We start from the raw sequence: 19,424 nt of genomic DNA, 5'->3' as shown, positions 1-19,424 counted from the left end.
AATTATCTCATCTGATCCTAAGTCCTAATGTCATGTGCAGATTGTCACCTCTTCATCATCGCGGAGACATTTCAATAGGCTAAAAAAAATTTAATTATTATTATATATAAAATATTTGAAACTAATAAGATTTTATTAATATATTATTATATATATAACTAATAGTTTATATTATTATATACTGTATAACCTATTGAAATATTTTTGAACTTGTGTAAGCCAACAGCGAAGATAGTAACTTAAAAGGAGTATTTGATTTATTTCACGTATCGGCAATTTCGCAGGCTTGTCATTTCACCGATTTTGTCGACCCTATTATAATGTCTTGTTGCTTTTGAACCGATCAATGTTTGCCCCTCCTGCAGAAATTTATCTTGGAGTTGCTTTGCTTGTGTAGGATTAGTTTTACACAATTACATTTATAGTTCTCATTTTTCGCGTACGATTATTATTCTTGTAAATAAAATTATAAATAAAATTATAATACAAATTTGAAAAGAAATTTAAAGGCTCAGTGAGCCTTTAGTTTTCATTTAGTAGCAATTAAATATTAACGGATCCGACTCCTCTCCATTTTCATTGTCTCGATTTCCCCAAGTTCTTACTTGAATAAGAGACACATTACGTGAGTTAAAATTAATGGTTAAGTTTTAATTAACTAAAGTAAGATTCTAACTATGGTTTGAATAATTAATAAATATTTCATATATTTGCTTCCAAAATTTTAAGAATCCCACAATTATAACTACAACTATTTTATTGGGAGACAATGTTTTTAAAATACTTATTATTAGTAATAAATGTAGTACTTATCTTTTTTTTTTTTTTTTTTTTTTTTTTTTTTAATTTGAAGTGGGCCGGGCCGGTGCCGACCAGGCCATCACCGAAATTTCTTCGGTGGGTGGGGCGGGTGGCCGTCCACCTTGTCCCGGCCCCCTAATAAAACCCACCTAGCCCCCAAAATTTCACACTTGGTACCGGGCTTGGGCGGGCGTGGTGGTAGGGTTCGGCCGGCGGCCACTTGTTGCCTTTGGGATTGGTCGACAGAGAGCACAAACTTTGGAGATGTTGTTTGGAGTACTTGCTAGTTTGGATTGTACACTAGAAGATACGTAGGGGATAAGTGTGAAAGGTCAATTATGCCCTTAAGTTGAAGTTGATTGACATGTAAACAGACATGTCGAAACTAATGTTGGCCCATGGTGGACGGGCCCAACAATCCGTGATACAAGGTAAAGTATCTTCTCCATTTCAGTTTATTTAAGCCTATTTTTTCAAGTCAATTTAGCGAAGATTTTTTTTTTTTGGGCAAATTTATAAGTAATTTAACTTAAACTTTTACATTATTTCTGATGATAATCTTTTATTGTCACACAAATGTTGTAACATATTTAATATCACGAGCTTAAAAAATCTAATATTTATATATTTGTTATGACATATTTTAGATCATAAACTTCCAGAATCTTTTCTTCTCTTATATTATCTGCGTTGTAGAATGTAAAAAATAATAAAACTCACATTTACGTATAATATTTTAATTAGTTTTGTTTTTACCTTTCAAATACTAACTAAAGAAGAAATCTAATAAAGAGTTAGAGCCCGTTTGGATTGGCTTATAAGTTGCTCATAAGCCGTACACTTTTTTGAGTGTTTGGCTGAAGCAAATTTTTAAAGTCATTTTGTGTATAAAATAAGCCTAAAAAAATAATTTGGGCCCGTTTGGGCTTGGCTTATCAAAACTTATAAGTTGAAAACGAACATAAGTCAAAAAAAATAAGTTAGCCTACCCCACCCTTTTTTTTTGGGCTTATAAGCTGCTTATTTTAAGCCCATCGAAACAGACTCTTAGAATAAAAAGTAGTACTACCTACATAATTAGTGGTGGAATAATCTATATAACTTAGATAATTTGAGGTGGAGTTTTATTTATTTTATTTGAAGAATAAAATGCGGATTATGCTTTTTATTTTATCTATTTTAGTCTGTAAGTATAATGCCTTTAAAGCATATTAATGAGAATTTCCGAAAGTACCCTCTGCTGCAAGCAGGCATGTCAAAGAAGATATAGCTGTAGCACTCTCACTTCTTATATAGGAGGATATATAGAAAAATAAGCTGTTATTGTTTAAAAAAAAAAATGTGAAAATGGGGAAGAATCTTTAATTATTTAGTTCGCGAAACAAAGCCTTTTTCACTAATGAAGCATACCGGGACTTGCTATACAACTTAGGTCTTTCAAGCAGAATACACTGCCATTCGTTAATATTATTCACCCATTCAATTTTCTTTTTTTCTTATCTCAGTGCTTCTGAATTTTCTTTCAAACACAAAACACCGTTAGTATCCATAATTGAGTGACTTTTGAGTTATAAAACAAAGTGGAGTGACTTTCTAAGAGAACTACCCTTAATTGAGTGATCATCTGAGATATTATCTCTTTAAACTATCATGTATTGCGAGCTTTATACCTAAACTCGATGCGGGAGCTTAATTTTTTTTTAAAAAAGTTTAAAAATATATAAGTAGATAAACAAAGAAGCTAAGGGGGTTCAAAATTTATTATGTATACATAAAAAATAATTTTCACCTTGTATATACAGTGTAATTTTTTGCTGAAAGGGGGTTCATGCCCTTATTAGCTCCGCCCCTCCCTAAACTATTGGGTGTTCATTAACTACCATAAACTCATATTAAAATATCCTTGGAGGAATGTGACATGCTACGTAAATATCACGCTTCAAAAGCTTCTCTAAAAAGTTCCAAGTAATTGTACATGTGGAAAAAGAATTTGAGTTACAGGTCTCCTCTAAACTATCACTGTTTTACGAATTTCATACCTAAACTATTAGATGCACAAATCAAGTTAGTGGCCATGGTACAGATGTGTTATCTCAAGCTTGCTCGACTAATGAATTGGATATTACTAAGCATAGTGCAAATTAGGAAATTCAGGTGAGCAATTCTACTTCAAATTCTGAAAACAATCGAAGTTTCAGCCCTAATGCAGTTGAATTAGTGCGTAAAAGAAATTCCGGGCATCTATTCGTCTTGTCAAGTTCACAGAAAAATGGTGCTTCAAATGTTAAGTTAGACTTACCAATTAATTGGAAATATGTTTGGATCATTTTAGTTTACTTTAGGTCCTATGCGTTCTTACGAATTTGTCAACCTTATTAGAGATTTTTACACCAATAAAAAAAAAAAAAACGAAAAAGGGCCAAAATTAAATTTTCAACTTTTAAAAAAATAATTATACCTTCGTTATCTTTAACGTAATTATCTTACTTATAATTATATTATGGGGTCAATTATACTGTTTACATCAACAGCATTACCGATTATTATCCCCTTCAAAATTATTTTACCCTCAAATAATTTTTTTACTCACTAAAATAACTCAATCGAATTCGAATTTTTTTTTTTCAAGAAAAATAATACGGATAATTTTACCAAAAAAAATATAAAAATAATTCCGTATTATTTTTACTAAAAAAAAAAAATTCGGGTCGTATTGAGTTATTTTAGTGAGTAAAAAATTATTTGAGGGTAAAATAATTTTGAAGGGCTAGATGATGCCACGTGGCATGCTAAGACGTATGGTATAATTGACCCCATAGTATAACTGTAAGGGTATAATTGACCCTATAGTATAACGAAGGGTATGGATAAACTATTTTTTAAAGTTCAGGGGTAATTTTGGCCCTTTTCCGTAAAAAAAAAAATACAATATACCATATTTATAATACTTTATTTTTTATTTTTATATGATGTTGTCCTGAAATGAATTTAAACAGAGAAACAAGATTAGCGAAGATTCATTTAGCCGATCACGACTTGTTTGAGACTGAGGTATTGTTATTCTCCAGTTTTCAAGACAAGAAATTCACGTATTACTGCAGTTCTGTCTACCACTGTCCTCATTTCTAGAGGGGTTGGGGGATGGATAAAGGTGGGGGCGAGGCTCTTTGATTAAAAAAAGATGTCTCTTCGCATCAAAATGGCTTTTTCACGCAAGTGCAATTCCACATTACCATAAGAGAAAGCAGGTTGCTGAACAAGGTAAAATTGAAGCTTAAACCAAATCCATCAAATGGTGTTCAGTTAAGAGTCTACTTTTGTCAATACATGAGAGGAGATGAATTGGCAACCGAATATACACAAGCATTCTACTACCAGCAACTGGATTAGGATAAAAAAGAAAGGCATCCGCATTTTTCAACCAAGAGTTTGTTACTTTATGTTGCATACTTCTAATGTCAGTTAGCACTCAAGGATATGGGCTAGTGTGGCCTAGTGATCAATAAAGTCGGATCGGAATCATAAAATCTCATGTTCAAATCCCAGCAGGCAAAAAAACTAGATAATTTCTACAAATTTGTCCAAGCCTCGGTGGGAGGTAGCACGCGCAAATTGGCCCGGCACCACCCTTATTAAAACAATAGTTCTAAACTTCTAATGTCAGCCGAGTGAAAAAAGTATAATCAGAACCAAAGTCAAATCCTTCATCCGTTATCAGATGGCAGAATGTAATAACTATAAATGATATTTTATGCCAACTATTTAAATTATTTCGTCGGTAATACATATTCCTACGTTAAAAGGGCATCGTTGCACAAAGCTCCTGCACTCTGAGATCAATGTTCAATAGCTACACGTAAGGGTGGCAAAATTGCCCATAAAAACATGATTCGCCCAACACCCTCAAGTTTGGACAGGTCATTGACCACCCAAATTTCAGCATAGCCCGCCCATTTGACACCCCTAGATACACGAGCTCGTCCACGCACTCCACAAAGAAATTATATGATCTTTTCTGCCGTGCCATGGCAAAGACCAGTTATATTTCCTGGACAAAATCAAAGCAAAGAAAAATGTAATGATTAAGATATTTCCTGGACATATATATGCCTTGCCCTTTTGCACTAGATCAGTCTTTTTGGAGTTCCTTTAATCTAAAACTCAGTTCAAGCAACAACTAACTATTCAACTCCCAAGTCCAATATTTATGCTCCCTTTTCCATGTAGCCAGTGAACAAACCAGCTATTGTAATAAGACAAGTATATATTCCAAAGAGTTAATCGTCGAAACACACCTGGATTATCACTTTTTTGCAAATTCATACCCCAACTATCAATTGTCCCCTTTTCCTACATAAACTATCACCTTCTATATATTAAAACATATCTCGAACCGACTAGGCTAACTATCAGTTGTATCCTTTTCCTACCTGAACTATCGCCATCTGCTCAACAAGGTGTATTTTAATACGTAGATTGTGATAGTTCAAGTAAGAAAAGGAAACAACTGATAGTCGGGGTGTGAAACTCGCAAAAATGTGATAGTTCGGGTATGTGTTTGATCATATCTCTATTCCAAATATGTAAACTTATTAATCAAGTTGATGAAGATGCATTTGAATATAGTAGTAGCAGCTATGCTAATAACATCCAGTCATCTTAAGTTTGCAGTAGAAATTGACTGACATCTAACACATCAAATCCTTTTCCAACATCAAATTGTGAAAAACCTTTCCTTTTCTTTCCGCCAGACAGGAAAAGATCACTTCCAAAACATTTGCGGATGCCTTTTTGGTTTTACTAAAAGTGGTACCCGAGCCAACTTGCGCACACCTTGACTATTCCACGTATACCTGATACCTCCTACCAACATATGTACCAAGCAATTAACATTTGTAGACATTTTATAAGCCTTTCAAAAATTACAAGAACAAAGAGCGAGAAAGAACCAAAAGAAAAAGGACGACACAAGTTTCTAGATAATAGTATATCCAGTGACTGTTCTAGTTTATGGACTGCCTGCACTCAGTGTCTTTTTCAACTATTTGTTTATATAGTGTGTGAAGTCTAACTAATGGAAATGCCTATGTAGTTCCAAGGAAGCGGCTGATTTGAACGTATATGTAGTTGAATAATTTTAAAAAATATATGTTTATGCTAAACCGAATGCAACGTAGAACAGGATACCTCGACCTACCGATTTAAAAACCTGGATCCGCCTCAGAATAGATGTTCCTTAAGCATCTCTCTCTCTACATAAATGTCCATGTGAGTGATGAACATATTCATGGAACAACTGGTTTCCTATCCCAGGCCTCTCTTGCTTCAACCAAATCAGGGCGGTATCTCTTAGCTAACACTTCTACTTGTGCAGCAAATGACTTATTTTCATGTTGACTTATTTGACGGACCATCTCTTTCCATCTTTTTCGACATAACTCTCCATGCCTGTGGGAAAGAAGATTGTCCCAATCCACATCATCCACATCCTCTATGCAACTCGCATCAAGTTCAAAAAGAGCATCAATTAGTCGATAGTCATCAGTATCTGCCCATTCACCTGCAGCCACCATCGGCGATGTTAATTGTCTGTACCATTTAGTGCAGCAATGTCCACTATACCTGGTGGACAATTTGTCACTAATTGCACTCCAGCGAATATTATTCCGTAACATCCCATGCTTAGATTTCTTCTCTTCACAAAGCTTCAGTTGCAGATCGGCATTTACCAAATCAAAAAAAGTCTGGATTTCCTCCTGAGCCCAATTTCCTTTCTTCCGATTGGCCAGTTTTATCCTATGCCATGTATTTCCCACGTTAGCCCAATGTTTCCCAAGTTCATCAGCCAAGACCCTCCATTTGGGCCCATGTTCTCCATGGAACTTCCGTATCATCTCATACTCTTCTTCAGTGTATTTACGATTATCATTACTTCGAAACAACCGTTGTGCACGCTGATAAACTGCAGTATAAGGCCTGTATGGTATAGCACTCCCTATTTTTTTCCAGCAGCCCCTTATTTCGGGAATAGATTTAGAGTTCAAAACCTTTTGCAACCCTTCTTTGCCCAAGTTATGTACCTCTATGTATCTATTAACAGCATGTTTGATAATTTCATCTTCTTCTTTTGAGAATCGTTTGCCCCACAGTAATTTTTCTTCCTGTACTTCATACTCCTCGTCACTTGGATCACTGGATGGAGGAAAAACCTGTACATGACCAGAAAATCTCACTCTCTTTTCACTCTTTTCATGTGTAAGATCTTTACAACTGTGTCCTAATTTTGTCTTTTTCTTCTTTCTGATATTAGTGTAACCTTGAACGTCACCAGCCACAATATCTACCTGTCCATCCTCTTTTTTCCTCTTTTCCTTTTTACTTTTTTTCCTCTTCACCTCGTCTATAATATTTCCACCAGATGCATCGCTGAGTGTCTCAACCTCCTTGGTTTCCCATGCTCCACTCGCACTTTCAGGAGCAATTGTTTTGGCATCTAAAAGAGAATCATGGAATGTCTCTCCCTCATTCTTCAACTTATTTTTCTTTTTCACAAAATTTTTAACAGCATCATCGCACTTGTCTTTACTGGACTTCCCAGGCTGTTTTCCACCACGTCTTTCTTTGTTTCTCTTGATGGCACGATCTTCACTTTCTCCTGATTTTACCTTGAAACATGAATCACGCTCAACAGCTTTAACAATGCCCTTTGTCACTTCCGAATCATTGGTGGCGGCATTCTTTTTCCTTTTCTTGGATTTCTTCTCCGACTTCATACCAACTTTCTTATCTCCTTGGACCATGCCTCTTTCGGATAATGTACCTCTGTCTTCTTGCAGCAAATGCATCAAAAGTGGTTACTCTGCAAAAGGAGAAAGAGAGAGGAAAAACAAGGGTTAAAAGACCTAGTAAACTGCAATCCATTCTGAAATTACCAAAGCCATTACCAAAATTATGACCTATCTACTTGTAACAAATTTTACTTTTGTTTCATATATTTGCCTAATTCACTTGAAAGTAAAAGTGAGACACGGTAAACTACTTACTTCAGGAAGTAGCTTCCACAAGATTATTGACAGTAACTAAAGAGCAGTTAAATGACTGAAGTCTTCAATTTCTGGATTTTCAATTTTAAGTTTCAAGTTGAACAGAACAGCCAATTCTATTCCAAATATAAAGAAAATCGAAAATACTAAATCTAACTGTTCCACTTCCCATATTACCATGGCAAATTAACTTGGTTACTCAATTAGAGGATGGCACTAAAACTCCAAAGAATAAAGAAATATATCCCACCTTGAAGTGGCAAATAGAATACCTAATCAATTTTAAGCACCAAAGTAAACCCTTCCTGCTAGAAACCAGTCTCTAAAGACCTTCTGTATTTGTGGCTAAATTTCTGTGAAACTAGCAAGACTTAACACTGCCACTCTCTCTGGCTGTCTCTAAACACATCAAAACAGAAAGAGTTCTAAATATCAAGTCAAGAGGAACAGCGAGTGTACTTATTTTCCATTGACCCTTTAAACCTCAAATTCATATCAATCTGTTGACCAACATAATCAAAATCCTGCTACATTCCTACAAGAGTATCTTCCTTAGAGGCAGATAATTCCAAATAAATAAACTTCACCCAGGGATGAATGTAGAGGTAAGTTATGGGTTCATCCGGTATATGTGTTAATAAAGACCAAGAAATAAGTACAAGTAACATATTTCGAGCCCGATAATCAAATGAATTGTGATATAATCACGGACTCGACCCCATAAAATTTAAATCCTGAATCTCCGCTGATTTCACCGTTCTTTCAATAACCCGAAAATATGATATCCATCAGATCTAACCCCCTAAGATGTTTGAGCTTTTCCTTTCTGAAGATGGAAATCAAACTTTGTAAGTAATACATACATTAAAAAGACCATCTTTTTTTCCTCACTAGAGCAAGCTGCAAATAAATTAATTTTCCATTGAAAAATTGAAACCTCAATTCATATGCCCAAAACAATCAAAATATTTCTATAAGTTTAGCTTCCTTAAAAGCAGATAATTCCAAACATATAAACTTCACCCAACGGCTAAGTTACTCGGACTCTTCCAAAGTGTTGCCGCATCCGTGTCGGATCCTCCTAAAATACACTACTTTTGAAGGATCCAACACGCACCCGATGATATTTTAGGAGAGTCCGAGTAACATAGCCCTACGGCGAATGCAGAGTGCTACTTATGGTTTCATCCGAACCCAATAGGCTTTGGCTCGGACCCTATATCTGTGTTAACAAAGTCACTAAATAAGTACAAATAACATATTTCGAACTGGGTAAATCAAATGACTTCTGATAAAATCCCTAACTCGAAACCATATAGTTTTAAATACTGAATCCACCTCTGACTTCACCATTCTTTACCCCCGGAAATAAGATATCCATCAGATCTGACCCCTAACTTTGTAATTAATATATCATTAAAAAGACCATCTTTTATTTCCTCACTAAAGAGCAAGCTGCTATGCTCAATATTTCCTCACTAGGATTTGGCTCGGACCTTTAAATAAAGTACAAATAACATATTTCAAACCCACTAAACCAAATGAATTGTGATAAAATCCCTAACTTGAACACATAAAGTTTAAATCATGAATCCGCCTCTGACTTCACCATTCTTTTGATAACCCCAAAATAAGATATTCATCAGATCTAACATTTAAGATGTTTGGAATCAAACTCTGTAACTTAATATAGCATTAAAAAGACCACCTTTTTTCTTCACGAGAGAGCAAGGTGCAACACAGAGCAATATGTTGTTAACATTTCAAAATCCAAAATACTCTTTCAAAACCCAGAAACAGAAACAATAACCAATCAACTTCACCAAGCCCTAAAATCTACTCCCTCCGTCCTAATTTATGTGAAGTTGTTTGACTGAGCACAGAGTTTTGAAGGATATACTTTTAAAACTTGTGGTTTAAATCAAGTCGTGTCGGTATAAATCATCTCGTTAAGAGTGAAATGAGAAGTTTAAAGTTAAATGTTAGCATTGTACTTGTTAGCGGAAACGTAAAAGAAAGAACACAAGATTTAACGTGGTTCGGATCATGATCCTACGTCCACCGATAATTGTCTTTATATTATTAACAAAGCGGAGTTTGAGATTTCCCAATTACACTTAAGAGAACCGCTCTCTTAACTCTCTACTCATCGCAACGTATCGTATAATTTTTTTTATTTAACAAAAAGTTAATTGCTCTCATTTTATAGGCATAAAATAACTTCAGCCTCCAAGCGCGCTTACACAAGACTTCAATTCTCCTCCACATCTTTGGCTTGACAATAAATCATCCAACTAAAATTGTCACATGGATTTTTCTATCACATGACAAAAAACCAACTCTTTCGGTACTAAATAACATAAAATATTGGTAAGCTTTAATCCCTAACTCGAACCCATAAAATTTAACTCCTGAATCTGCCTCCAACTTCACTTCACCATTCTTTGATAACCCCAAAATAAGATACTCATCAGACCTAACATTTAATATGCTGGGAATCAAACTTTGTAACTAATAAAGCATTAAAAAGACCCTTTTTTTCTCCCTCACTAGAAAGACTAAGCTGCAATATTATGTTAACATTTCTAAGATTCAAAATTCTCTTACTAAACCCAGAAACAGAAACAGTAACCAATCTTTGAACATTTGCCTAATAGCAAGTGAAAATCTTGGAAAGCTTTAATGTTGTTTGTTATCAAAATTTGTCAAAGCTGAATGTTACAAATCAATGGCCAGTTTCAACAGAGAGGTAGACAGTGGCCTTGTTGACTGAAATTCCAACTGTAATTCTTTTTTCTCTCTAAAATCTCTATTTGACTATAATTAATGCTACTAGTGTTCTCTCCATTTCAATTTATGTGGAAACTATTTACTAACAAAGCTTGCTCTTTTCTTTTCTTTTTTTTTTCTTTTTCTTTTTCCAGTAGCCATGGTTCAATTAATTATATGGGCTATCTGTTATTTTTCAATTAGTATAGTAGTTCCTCCGTCTAAATTTATGTCAAGATGTTGACTGTGCATAAAGTGCACAAAGTTTAATTAAGGAAACACTTTTGGAATACGTGGTTAAAACAAGTCATACATATATATGTGAATATAAATTATTTAAAAATAAAATGAAAAGTTTAAACTTAAATTTTGACTAAATATCGATTGATGTCCTTTTTTGTTTCGACGGACTAAAAAGACAAAAGGGACGGAAGGATTTTTTTTTTTTTTTATCTTCGCTGTAATCAAGGGATTTCCATACGAAAGCATGGGGTATCAATACTTACAATTAGTTAATTTAAGTAGACAATGCTTGTTCCTAATCTGTGTTTTGTTCCTAATCTTTTGCACCTCATTTGTCATAAATAATACTTTTCAATATTTGTATACTAATAGGATTTTCTTTTAATGTTTCTAGTTATGTTTTTTTTGACTTTCCATAATTATCCTATACTTCTTACAAAATTAAATAGATCAAGCGTGGGGAATTTTAATAAAAACATTTTCTCCTTTAAAAAAAAAAAACTAAAAAAGAGAGTGCAAACACATAAATTGGATAAGAGGAAGTAGTAAAGTACTCCTCAAGTATGGAGCTGACAAAACTTAAAAAGGAAACATTACAGTCAAATTTCATTCCAACATCTAGTTTACAAAACATGTAAATAATATATATATATATATATATATATATATATATAGTGTATACTTTATACTAAATATACATATCTACACATAACATATATAATCGAGGTGTATAGATAATATATACTTCGGCCATGATAGTAAACTAGTTGACCGAATGGTACGTTTACGTAAGTTTCCTATTAAAAAAGAGCGAGAAGCAGAAATTTATGTGGTACTTACAAATGAAGTGCTACATTATTATTCCAGGCAGCAACGGCAATGGTTTTCTCTTTTCGTAGGGGTTGATATTTCAAATGGTCGCTCAACTAATAGTTATTAGTATTTCAAAAAGTCACCTTTCTTCTTGATCCTAATTTCCTTCAACAAAGAAAGTGACTTTCTAAGATAATATTTATTAGTTAAGTGACCATCTGAAAAGTTTAAAGTTACGTCTAAATTAAGTTATAAATATTTGTATGGGTGAGAAGTTTAAAGTTAAATGTTAGTATCAAATATAAAAAGTTATTAACTTGACTAAAAAGGAAAAAGTGTCACATAAAATCAACAGTTATAACATAAAATCTTGGAAAGCTTTGATGTAGTTATCAGAATCTGTCAAAGCTGAAGATTACAAATCAATGGCGAGCTTCAACAGAGATAGACAGTGGCCTTGTTGACCGAATTCCAAACTCTAATATCTTTTCCCTCTCTTAAATCTCCATTTAACTATAATTAATGCTAGTAGTATTCTCTCCATTTCAATTTATATGGAAACTTTTCACTAACAAAGCTTGCTCTTTTTTTCTTTTCTTTTTTTTCCAGTAGCCATGGTTCAATTAATTATATGTGCTATCTGTTACTCCCTCCGGATCAAAAAAAAAAAAAAAGTTCACTTAGCTATTTTTTTTTGGGTCAAAAAAAATGTCCACTTATCAAATCAAAAAAGAATTAACCTTAATTTTTCAGATTTGTCTTATTAAGTGTTATATGATCAAATCCCAATACCTATTTAATTACGAGTAGTTTAGTCAAATTACCTATTTTTATCTAGGAGTTAGCATTTTCTTAAGGAGTTTGCAAATGGCTAAGTGGACTCTTTTTTTTTTATTTGGATGGAGTATTTTTCATTAGTATAGTACTTCCTCCGTCCAAATTTATGTCATGATGTTGACTTTGCACAAAGTTTAATTAAGGAAACACTTTTGAAATACGTGGTTAAAACAAGTCATACATATTTGTGTGAATATAAATTATTTAAAGATAAAATGAAAAATTTAAACTTAAATTTTGACTAAATATAGAAAGATGTCGTCTTCTGTTTTTTTTTTTTTTTTTTTTTGACGGAAGGAGTAATTTTTTTTTTTTTAATCTTCGCTGTAATCAAGGGATTTCCATATGAAAGCATGGGGTATTCAATACTTTCAATTAGTGAATTGAAGTAGACAATGCGTGTTCCTAATACAGTATGTGTTTGTCCCTAATCTTTTGTACCTCATTTGTCATAAATAATACTGTTTCGATATTTGTATACTAATAGGATTTTCTTTTAATGTTTTTAGTTTTTTTTTTTACTTTCCATAATTATTCTATACTTCTTACAAAATTAAATAGATCAAGCACAGGGAGTTTTAATAAAACCATTTTATCCTTTGAAAAAAAAAACTAAAAAAAGAGTGTGCAAACACATAAATTGGATAAGAGGAAGTAGTAAATTACTCCTCAAGTATGGAGCTGACACAAATTAAAAAGAAAAATTACAGTCAAATTTCATTCCAACATCTAGTTTATAAAACATGTACATTGTGTATACATAGTGTATACTTTATACTAAATATACATATCTACACATAACATATATAATCGAGGTGTATAGATAATATATACTTTACCTATGATAGTAAACTAGTTGACCGAATGGTACGTTTACGTAAGTTTCCTATTAAAAAAGAGCGAGAAGCGAAATTTATGTGGTACTTACAAATGAAGTGCTACATTATTATTCCGTGCAAACAATGGCAATGGTTTTCTCTTTTCGTAGGGGTTGATATTTCAAATGATCACTCAACTAATAGTTATTAGTATTTGGAAAGTCACCTTTCTTCTTGATCCCAATTTCCTTCAACAAAGAAAGTGACTTTCTAAGATAACACTTATTAGTTAAGTGACTATCTGAGAAATCAACTCATTTATAGAGGAAGATGTCCGTGATAAAAAAAATTCCATGTTCATCTTCCTCCTCAGACTGTATAGAACAGGTTCTAAAATTGTTCCCCAGAACTGTTTATCACCAAAACGATCTTCCAATTTCTCGATAATCCAACAGAAGATTCTTCCTGCCGGTACTAGAAGGTACAAGAAATAATTGGTCTAATGAAATCCGAGAACAAAAGAGACGCAGTGTTCGCCATTGAAAGTGATCGAAGAAATCGACAACTCGTAGATAATATGTTCGATAAAACATGTACACAACGTATAGGCAGTGTATACTTTATAGTACTAAATATACATATCTATACATAACATATATAGCCGAAGTGTATAGATATCGTATACTTCGGTCTTCGGTAAACTAGTTGGCCGAAGAATATGTTTAAGTAAGTTTCCGATTAAAATATAACGAGAAGCAGAAATTCCTGTGGTACTTAAAAATGAAGTACTCCATCTGTCCCAATTTATATAACACACTTTCCTTTTTAGTTAATCCCAAAAAGAATGATACATTTTCTTATTTGACAACAATTTAATGATACATTTTCTTATTTGATAACAATTTAACTTTAAACTTTATCTTTGTATACGGGTGAAATCGAGGTCAAAGCTACCCTCGATTTCCCGTTATGTTATGTAAGGATTTGGACCATTATATGGGATTGAACGGGTTCCAACCGAGGGTCCCGAAGTCGAGACCTCAACATGGTCGAGTTAATCAAGTATCGATCATGACTGAGCATAGCCCGAATGGACTAAGAGTACCGAGATGGAATAAGAAGCAGTTGGGTAGATAAGCATGGGGGCCGTAATATCCGCCACCGATCGGATATTTCGGAACCTTTTTAGGTCGGTTACTCAACTGAACACGTGTTGCTATCTAGAATTGTAAAAAGGTAGGACTCCTCTACTATATAAAGAGGAGCACCCCCTCATTTTTCAGATTCCATTATTTTACGCACAAGCAGACTCTAAGCAATTATATTCAAATTCTAAGCTATTGTTCTACATTTTCTTTAAGTGTTCATCAATATTTTACACGACTCGAGCCCGGTTCCAACAACCCGAGCTCGGTTCTGTTACTCTTTATCAAGGACAAGGTTCTTTATTTCTTTGGTTTGATCACTAACTTATTTCCATATCATTATTTGTTGCTATTTCATCATACGTATTAAATTAAATCACGTATCCTTTGCACCGAGTATAAATTCAACCGTTTCCTGCCTTAAGGGTAATAGTTTGGCGCCCACCGTGGGGCCTAAGATAATAGTGGTGGTTTAGTACGAGTTTTGATAACACATGATATTTTACACTTGTTCTTTGAATTTTGATTTCAGGTCTATCCAATATGTCAGACTCTCACTCTGTCAATTTTCATGCTGAATCGAGCCACCACGAGGAAAACGACAATGGGGTACCTAATAACAACGTGTCCCCAGTCGATCTTAATGGAGCCGACCCTCACTCTCAAAACGTCGTTAATACTGATCTGTCATCAGTAGGGGATGCGCCTATAGATAGGGATAATGGATCCATATTGCAACAGCTCAGGAACCAGTTCAAAATGGCTATGGCACAATTGCAAGCCCAACAAGCGGTTATAGCACAACTGCAAAATCAAAATCGAGCACCCAATGCTGCTCAATCTGAACAGACCGAGGAAACTGCCCCAAGGGAGGAAAGGCACGTTGCTGGGAACAACGGGAATGAACCCGGACAAAATGCCGAGCTGATGAGAATGCTCGAAGAACTGACGAAATGAGTAGAGTCCGGGGAGAAGAAGATAGAGGAAAATGACAAGAAAGTGGAGAACTATAACGCGAGGGTCGATCAATATTCCAGTACGACCCCCCCCCCCCCCTCCCCGTGCACATATTGAAAGGATCGAACCTCGAAGCGGATGAGAAGTTCATTCAAATACCTTTCCCAGGGAGCAATGGTATGGTATCATAAGCCGATCCCTATGGAAAAGGTATGCTTGCAGATGCCTTTGTCGATATCCCAAAGTTGAAACGAGGACGGACTTGTTCAACTTCAAACGAGCGAGATGATGAAACACGTGAGTTTATGGCCCAATTTCAACTCGAATGTATGGACGAGAGGTTCGAGTCGATTGGGCCATTACTTTTAAGAAGTTCAACCCAAAACTCGATTATCTTTGGAAGGGAGCAAAATTTGGTAGGTATCATAATTTACCCGAGCATATCAATCGAAGATCAACTCGAGGATGATCAAATTTTGCTATGCTTGCGGGATGCCGTGGTGTTGTCAAAGGGAATCATGTCGAGAAGAACCATTATCGAGGTTGAACCATCCCAGGTATCAACCTTATTCAACATCAAATGGGCGCAATGGTGATGAAACCCTCCGAAGGAATGATTGTGGCCCGATTTGAGGATTAATGAACAGGAATGTGACCAATAGACCATCAAGAAATAAAGAAGTCTCGAGATTGTCGTTCATAATTTTGTCGATATAGCGGGGCTCGAAGAAATGAGGCACCCGATCACATCGATCCGAAAAAATGAGATAAAATTTGCAAGTACCATCATACCCATGGACACCGAACCAAAGATTGTCGACACACAAATGTCAATATCTCGAAGATCGCGGGGTCGAGGACTTTATTTAAGTAGGATTGGGCTAAGATTTCTTTGGCTCTTATAGAAGTGAGGATCGAAAAGCCCATGGCCGTTCCCGATCAAAGGGGAATAATCGATCAAAAAAGAATAATAAATTAATTAATTTTAAAAAAATATAAGTAAATTAAATAAAAAGATAAAAGTATTACTCCAGTTTCTAATTACTACTTAGTAGCAAGTACATTTTTTTCTCATTACTTTTTAGTCTTAAAATTTATATTATGTTTAATTTCGCGGAACGAGTAATCGAGGATTAAAAATAATAATATTTATTTGTTCTCTTGAATTTTTTTCTTCTTTGATATGGATTTGCGCAAGAATGGGTGGTAGAAGATTCTATTTAATATTGCAAAAGTTTCTTCTATTTCATATTGCAAAAATTTCATGTTCAAATTGTACCAAAAATCACTTAAAAATGTTATTTTGGAAGATGAAAAAACTTAAAGAGATGGCCTGTCCTGGCATCCTATCCGAAAAAATGAGATAAGAGCCTGATTTGCAAGTACCATCATACCCATGGACACCGAACCAAAGATTGTTGACAGCTAAGGGAGGAGGTCGCTCGTTTATTTAATCTGGGTTACCTTCGAGAACTTCTAAGTGAACGAGCCAAAGCTCATTTCAAGAACGTGGGTGCCAACAAGCAAGATGGATAGGAAGAGCCTCAACATATGATCCACATGATTATTAGGGGAGTGGACATTCCCTAGGGACCAATAATAAAACGCACCAAAGTTTCCATCACTAGAGAAAAACGTACACGGAGTTATGACCCCAAGGGCCCCATCTCGTTCAGCGACGAGGATATAGAAGGCATCGTTCAGCCCTATAACGATGCACTGGTAATATCAGTCCTTGTTAATAAATTTAGAGTTAAACGTGTGTTGATTGATCCAGGTAGCTTGGCTAATATCATCTGATGGAGAGTTATCGAGCAGCTGGGACTACTAGATTAGATCATGCCAGCAATCCGAGTCCTCAACGGGTTCAACATGGCCTGCGAAATGATGAAGGGTGAAATCACCTTACCGGTCAACACAGCTGGAACCACACAACAGATCAAGTTTTACGTGATTGAAGGAGACATGGGATATAATGCATTATTTGGAAGACCATGGATTCACAACATGAGGGAAGTGCCCTCAACTTTGCACCAAGTGTTAAAGTTCCCGACGCCAAAAGGAATCAAGACGGTTCGTGATAAGCAGCAAGCTGCAAAGGAAATGTTCGCGGTCGAGGAAGCGGCTTCGGCAGCTAAGGCTCCGATGTTGAAGGACGGGAAGTCGAACAAAAGGGAAGACGCCAACTAGCAATCACAAGCTCCGATCCCGGTGTCCTTGGAAGATCGGGAAAGGAACGCACCAGATGAAGAAATCGACTATGGGGTCCCGAGATCCTTCGTGGTACCCGATGATTCAGACGCCACTAAGTCAACGGTCGAGGAACTTGAGCAAGTTATACTGTTCGTTCATCTACCGGACAGGAAGGTATACCTGGGCACGGGGTTAACCTCCGAGCTCAGGAAAAAATTTATTGAATTTCTTAAAAATAACGCCGATTGCTTTGCCTGGTCCCATTTAGATATGACAGGTATCCCACCGGAGGTGACAACTCACAAGCTGAGTCTGGACCCAAGTTTCCCTCCAGTTAAACAAAAAAGAAGGCCACAGCCCGAGGTCAAGCATGCATTCATCAAAGACGAGGTATCTAAACTCCTTAAAATAGGATCCATTCGGGAAGTTAAGTACCCGGATTGGTTAGCTAATGTAGTAGTCGTACCTAAAAAGGGAAACAAGTTTAGAATGTGCATAGACTATAAAAATTTAAATAAAGCATGCCCAAAGGATTCGTTTCCTTTGCCCAGCATTGATCGAATGATCGACGCTACGGCAGGACACGAGATGCTGAGTTTCCTCGATGCCTACTCCGGGTATAACCAAATACAGATGGACTCGAAGGACCGACAAAAAACTTCTTTTGTGACTAGGTTTGGCACATATTGTTATAATGTAATGCCTTTCGGCTTAAAAAAATGTCGGTGCCACCTATCAACGCCTAGTTAACTGCATGTTCGAACACCAAATAGGAAAATCAATGGAAGTTTATATAGATGACATGGTTGTTAAGTCCCTGCGAGCAGAGGACCATTTAAAGTATTTGCAGGAAACTTTCGACATATTAAGGAAATACAACATGAAGCTGAACCCGAAAAAATGTGCCTTCGGTGTCGGTTCGGGTAAGTTTCTCGGCTTCATGGTATCGAATCGAGGGATCAAGATCAACCCGGACAAGATAAAGGCAATAGAAGATATCACCGTTATAGACGACATCAAAGGGGTGCAAAGATTGACCGGGCGGATAGCTGCACTAAGCCGCTTCATCTCCAGATCCTCGGATAAAAGTCATCGATTTTTCTCATTCTTTGAAGAAAAAGACTGGCTTCGCCTGGACCCCCGAGTGTCAGAAGGCTTTAGAAGAACTCAAAAGGTATTTGTCAAGCCCACCTTTGTTGCACACACCAAAGGCAAACGAGTAGTTGTACCTATATTTGGCGGTGTCCGAGATAGCGGTAAGTTGTGTCCTGGTTCGAGAAGAAGAAGGTACATAATACCCAGTTTATTATGTGAGCAGAACCTTAGGTGACGCTGAAACCAGGTACCCACACTTAGAAAAATTAGCACTTGCTTTATTGAGTGCATCTAGGAAATTAAAACCTTACTTTCAGTGTCATCCCATATGTGTCGTAACATCATACCCCTTAAGGAATGTTATGCATAAACCCGAACTCTCAGGCCGGTTAGCAAAATGGGCTGTCGAGATTAGCGGGTACGATATTGAATATAAACCCCGAACTGCTATCAAATCCCAAATACTAGCGGACTTCGTGGCCGACTTTACACCGGCCATGATCCCCGAGGTCGATAAAGAATTACTCCTTACCTCGGGGACTAGTTCGGGGGTTTGGACCTTATTCACAGACGGTGCTTCTAATGTGAAAGGGTCCAGGTTGGGAATCGTTCTTAAACCACCTAATGGTGATATAATAAAACAATCTATTAGATCTATTAAATTGACTAACAATGAAGCCGAGTATGAGGCTATGATTGCAGGTCTAAGA

General features: G+C 35.8%; 1 protein-coding gene across 2 annotated transcripts in view; it reads right to left on the bottom strand.

The window, feature by feature from the left end:
- Positions 1-4,621: 4,621 nt before the first annotated feature.
- LOC132059111 (uncharacterized) overlaps positions 4,622-19,424 on the bottom strand; it is an 81,658-nt gene continuing 66,855 nt past the window's right edge. The window contains exons 1-2 of one of the 2 annotated variants that reach the window (XR_009415504.1): positions 5,989-7,660; positions 4,622-4,849 (exon numbers count right to left, since the gene is read on the bottom strand). Coding sequence is in view for 1 of the 2 variants with exons in the window: in XM_059451614.1 (XP_059307597.1) it covers positions 6,087-7,646 (1,560 nt within the window). In the remaining variant the exon portion in view is untranslated. Of the gene's footprint in view, positions 4,850-5,677; positions 7,661-19,424 lie in introns of those variants that run through there. The other variant, XM_059451614.1, reaches the window with a different exon arrangement.

Source organism: Lycium ferocissimum, chromosome 1, assembly GCF_029784015.1.
Source record: "Lycium ferocissimum isolate CSIRO_LF1 chromosome 1, AGI_CSIRO_Lferr_CH_V1, whole genome shotgun sequence".
Lineage (NCBI taxonomy): Eukaryota > Viridiplantae > Streptophyta > Magnoliopsida > Solanales > Solanaceae > Lycium > Lycium ferocissimum.
This window is presented reverse-complemented; position numbering and strand designations above follow the sequence as displayed.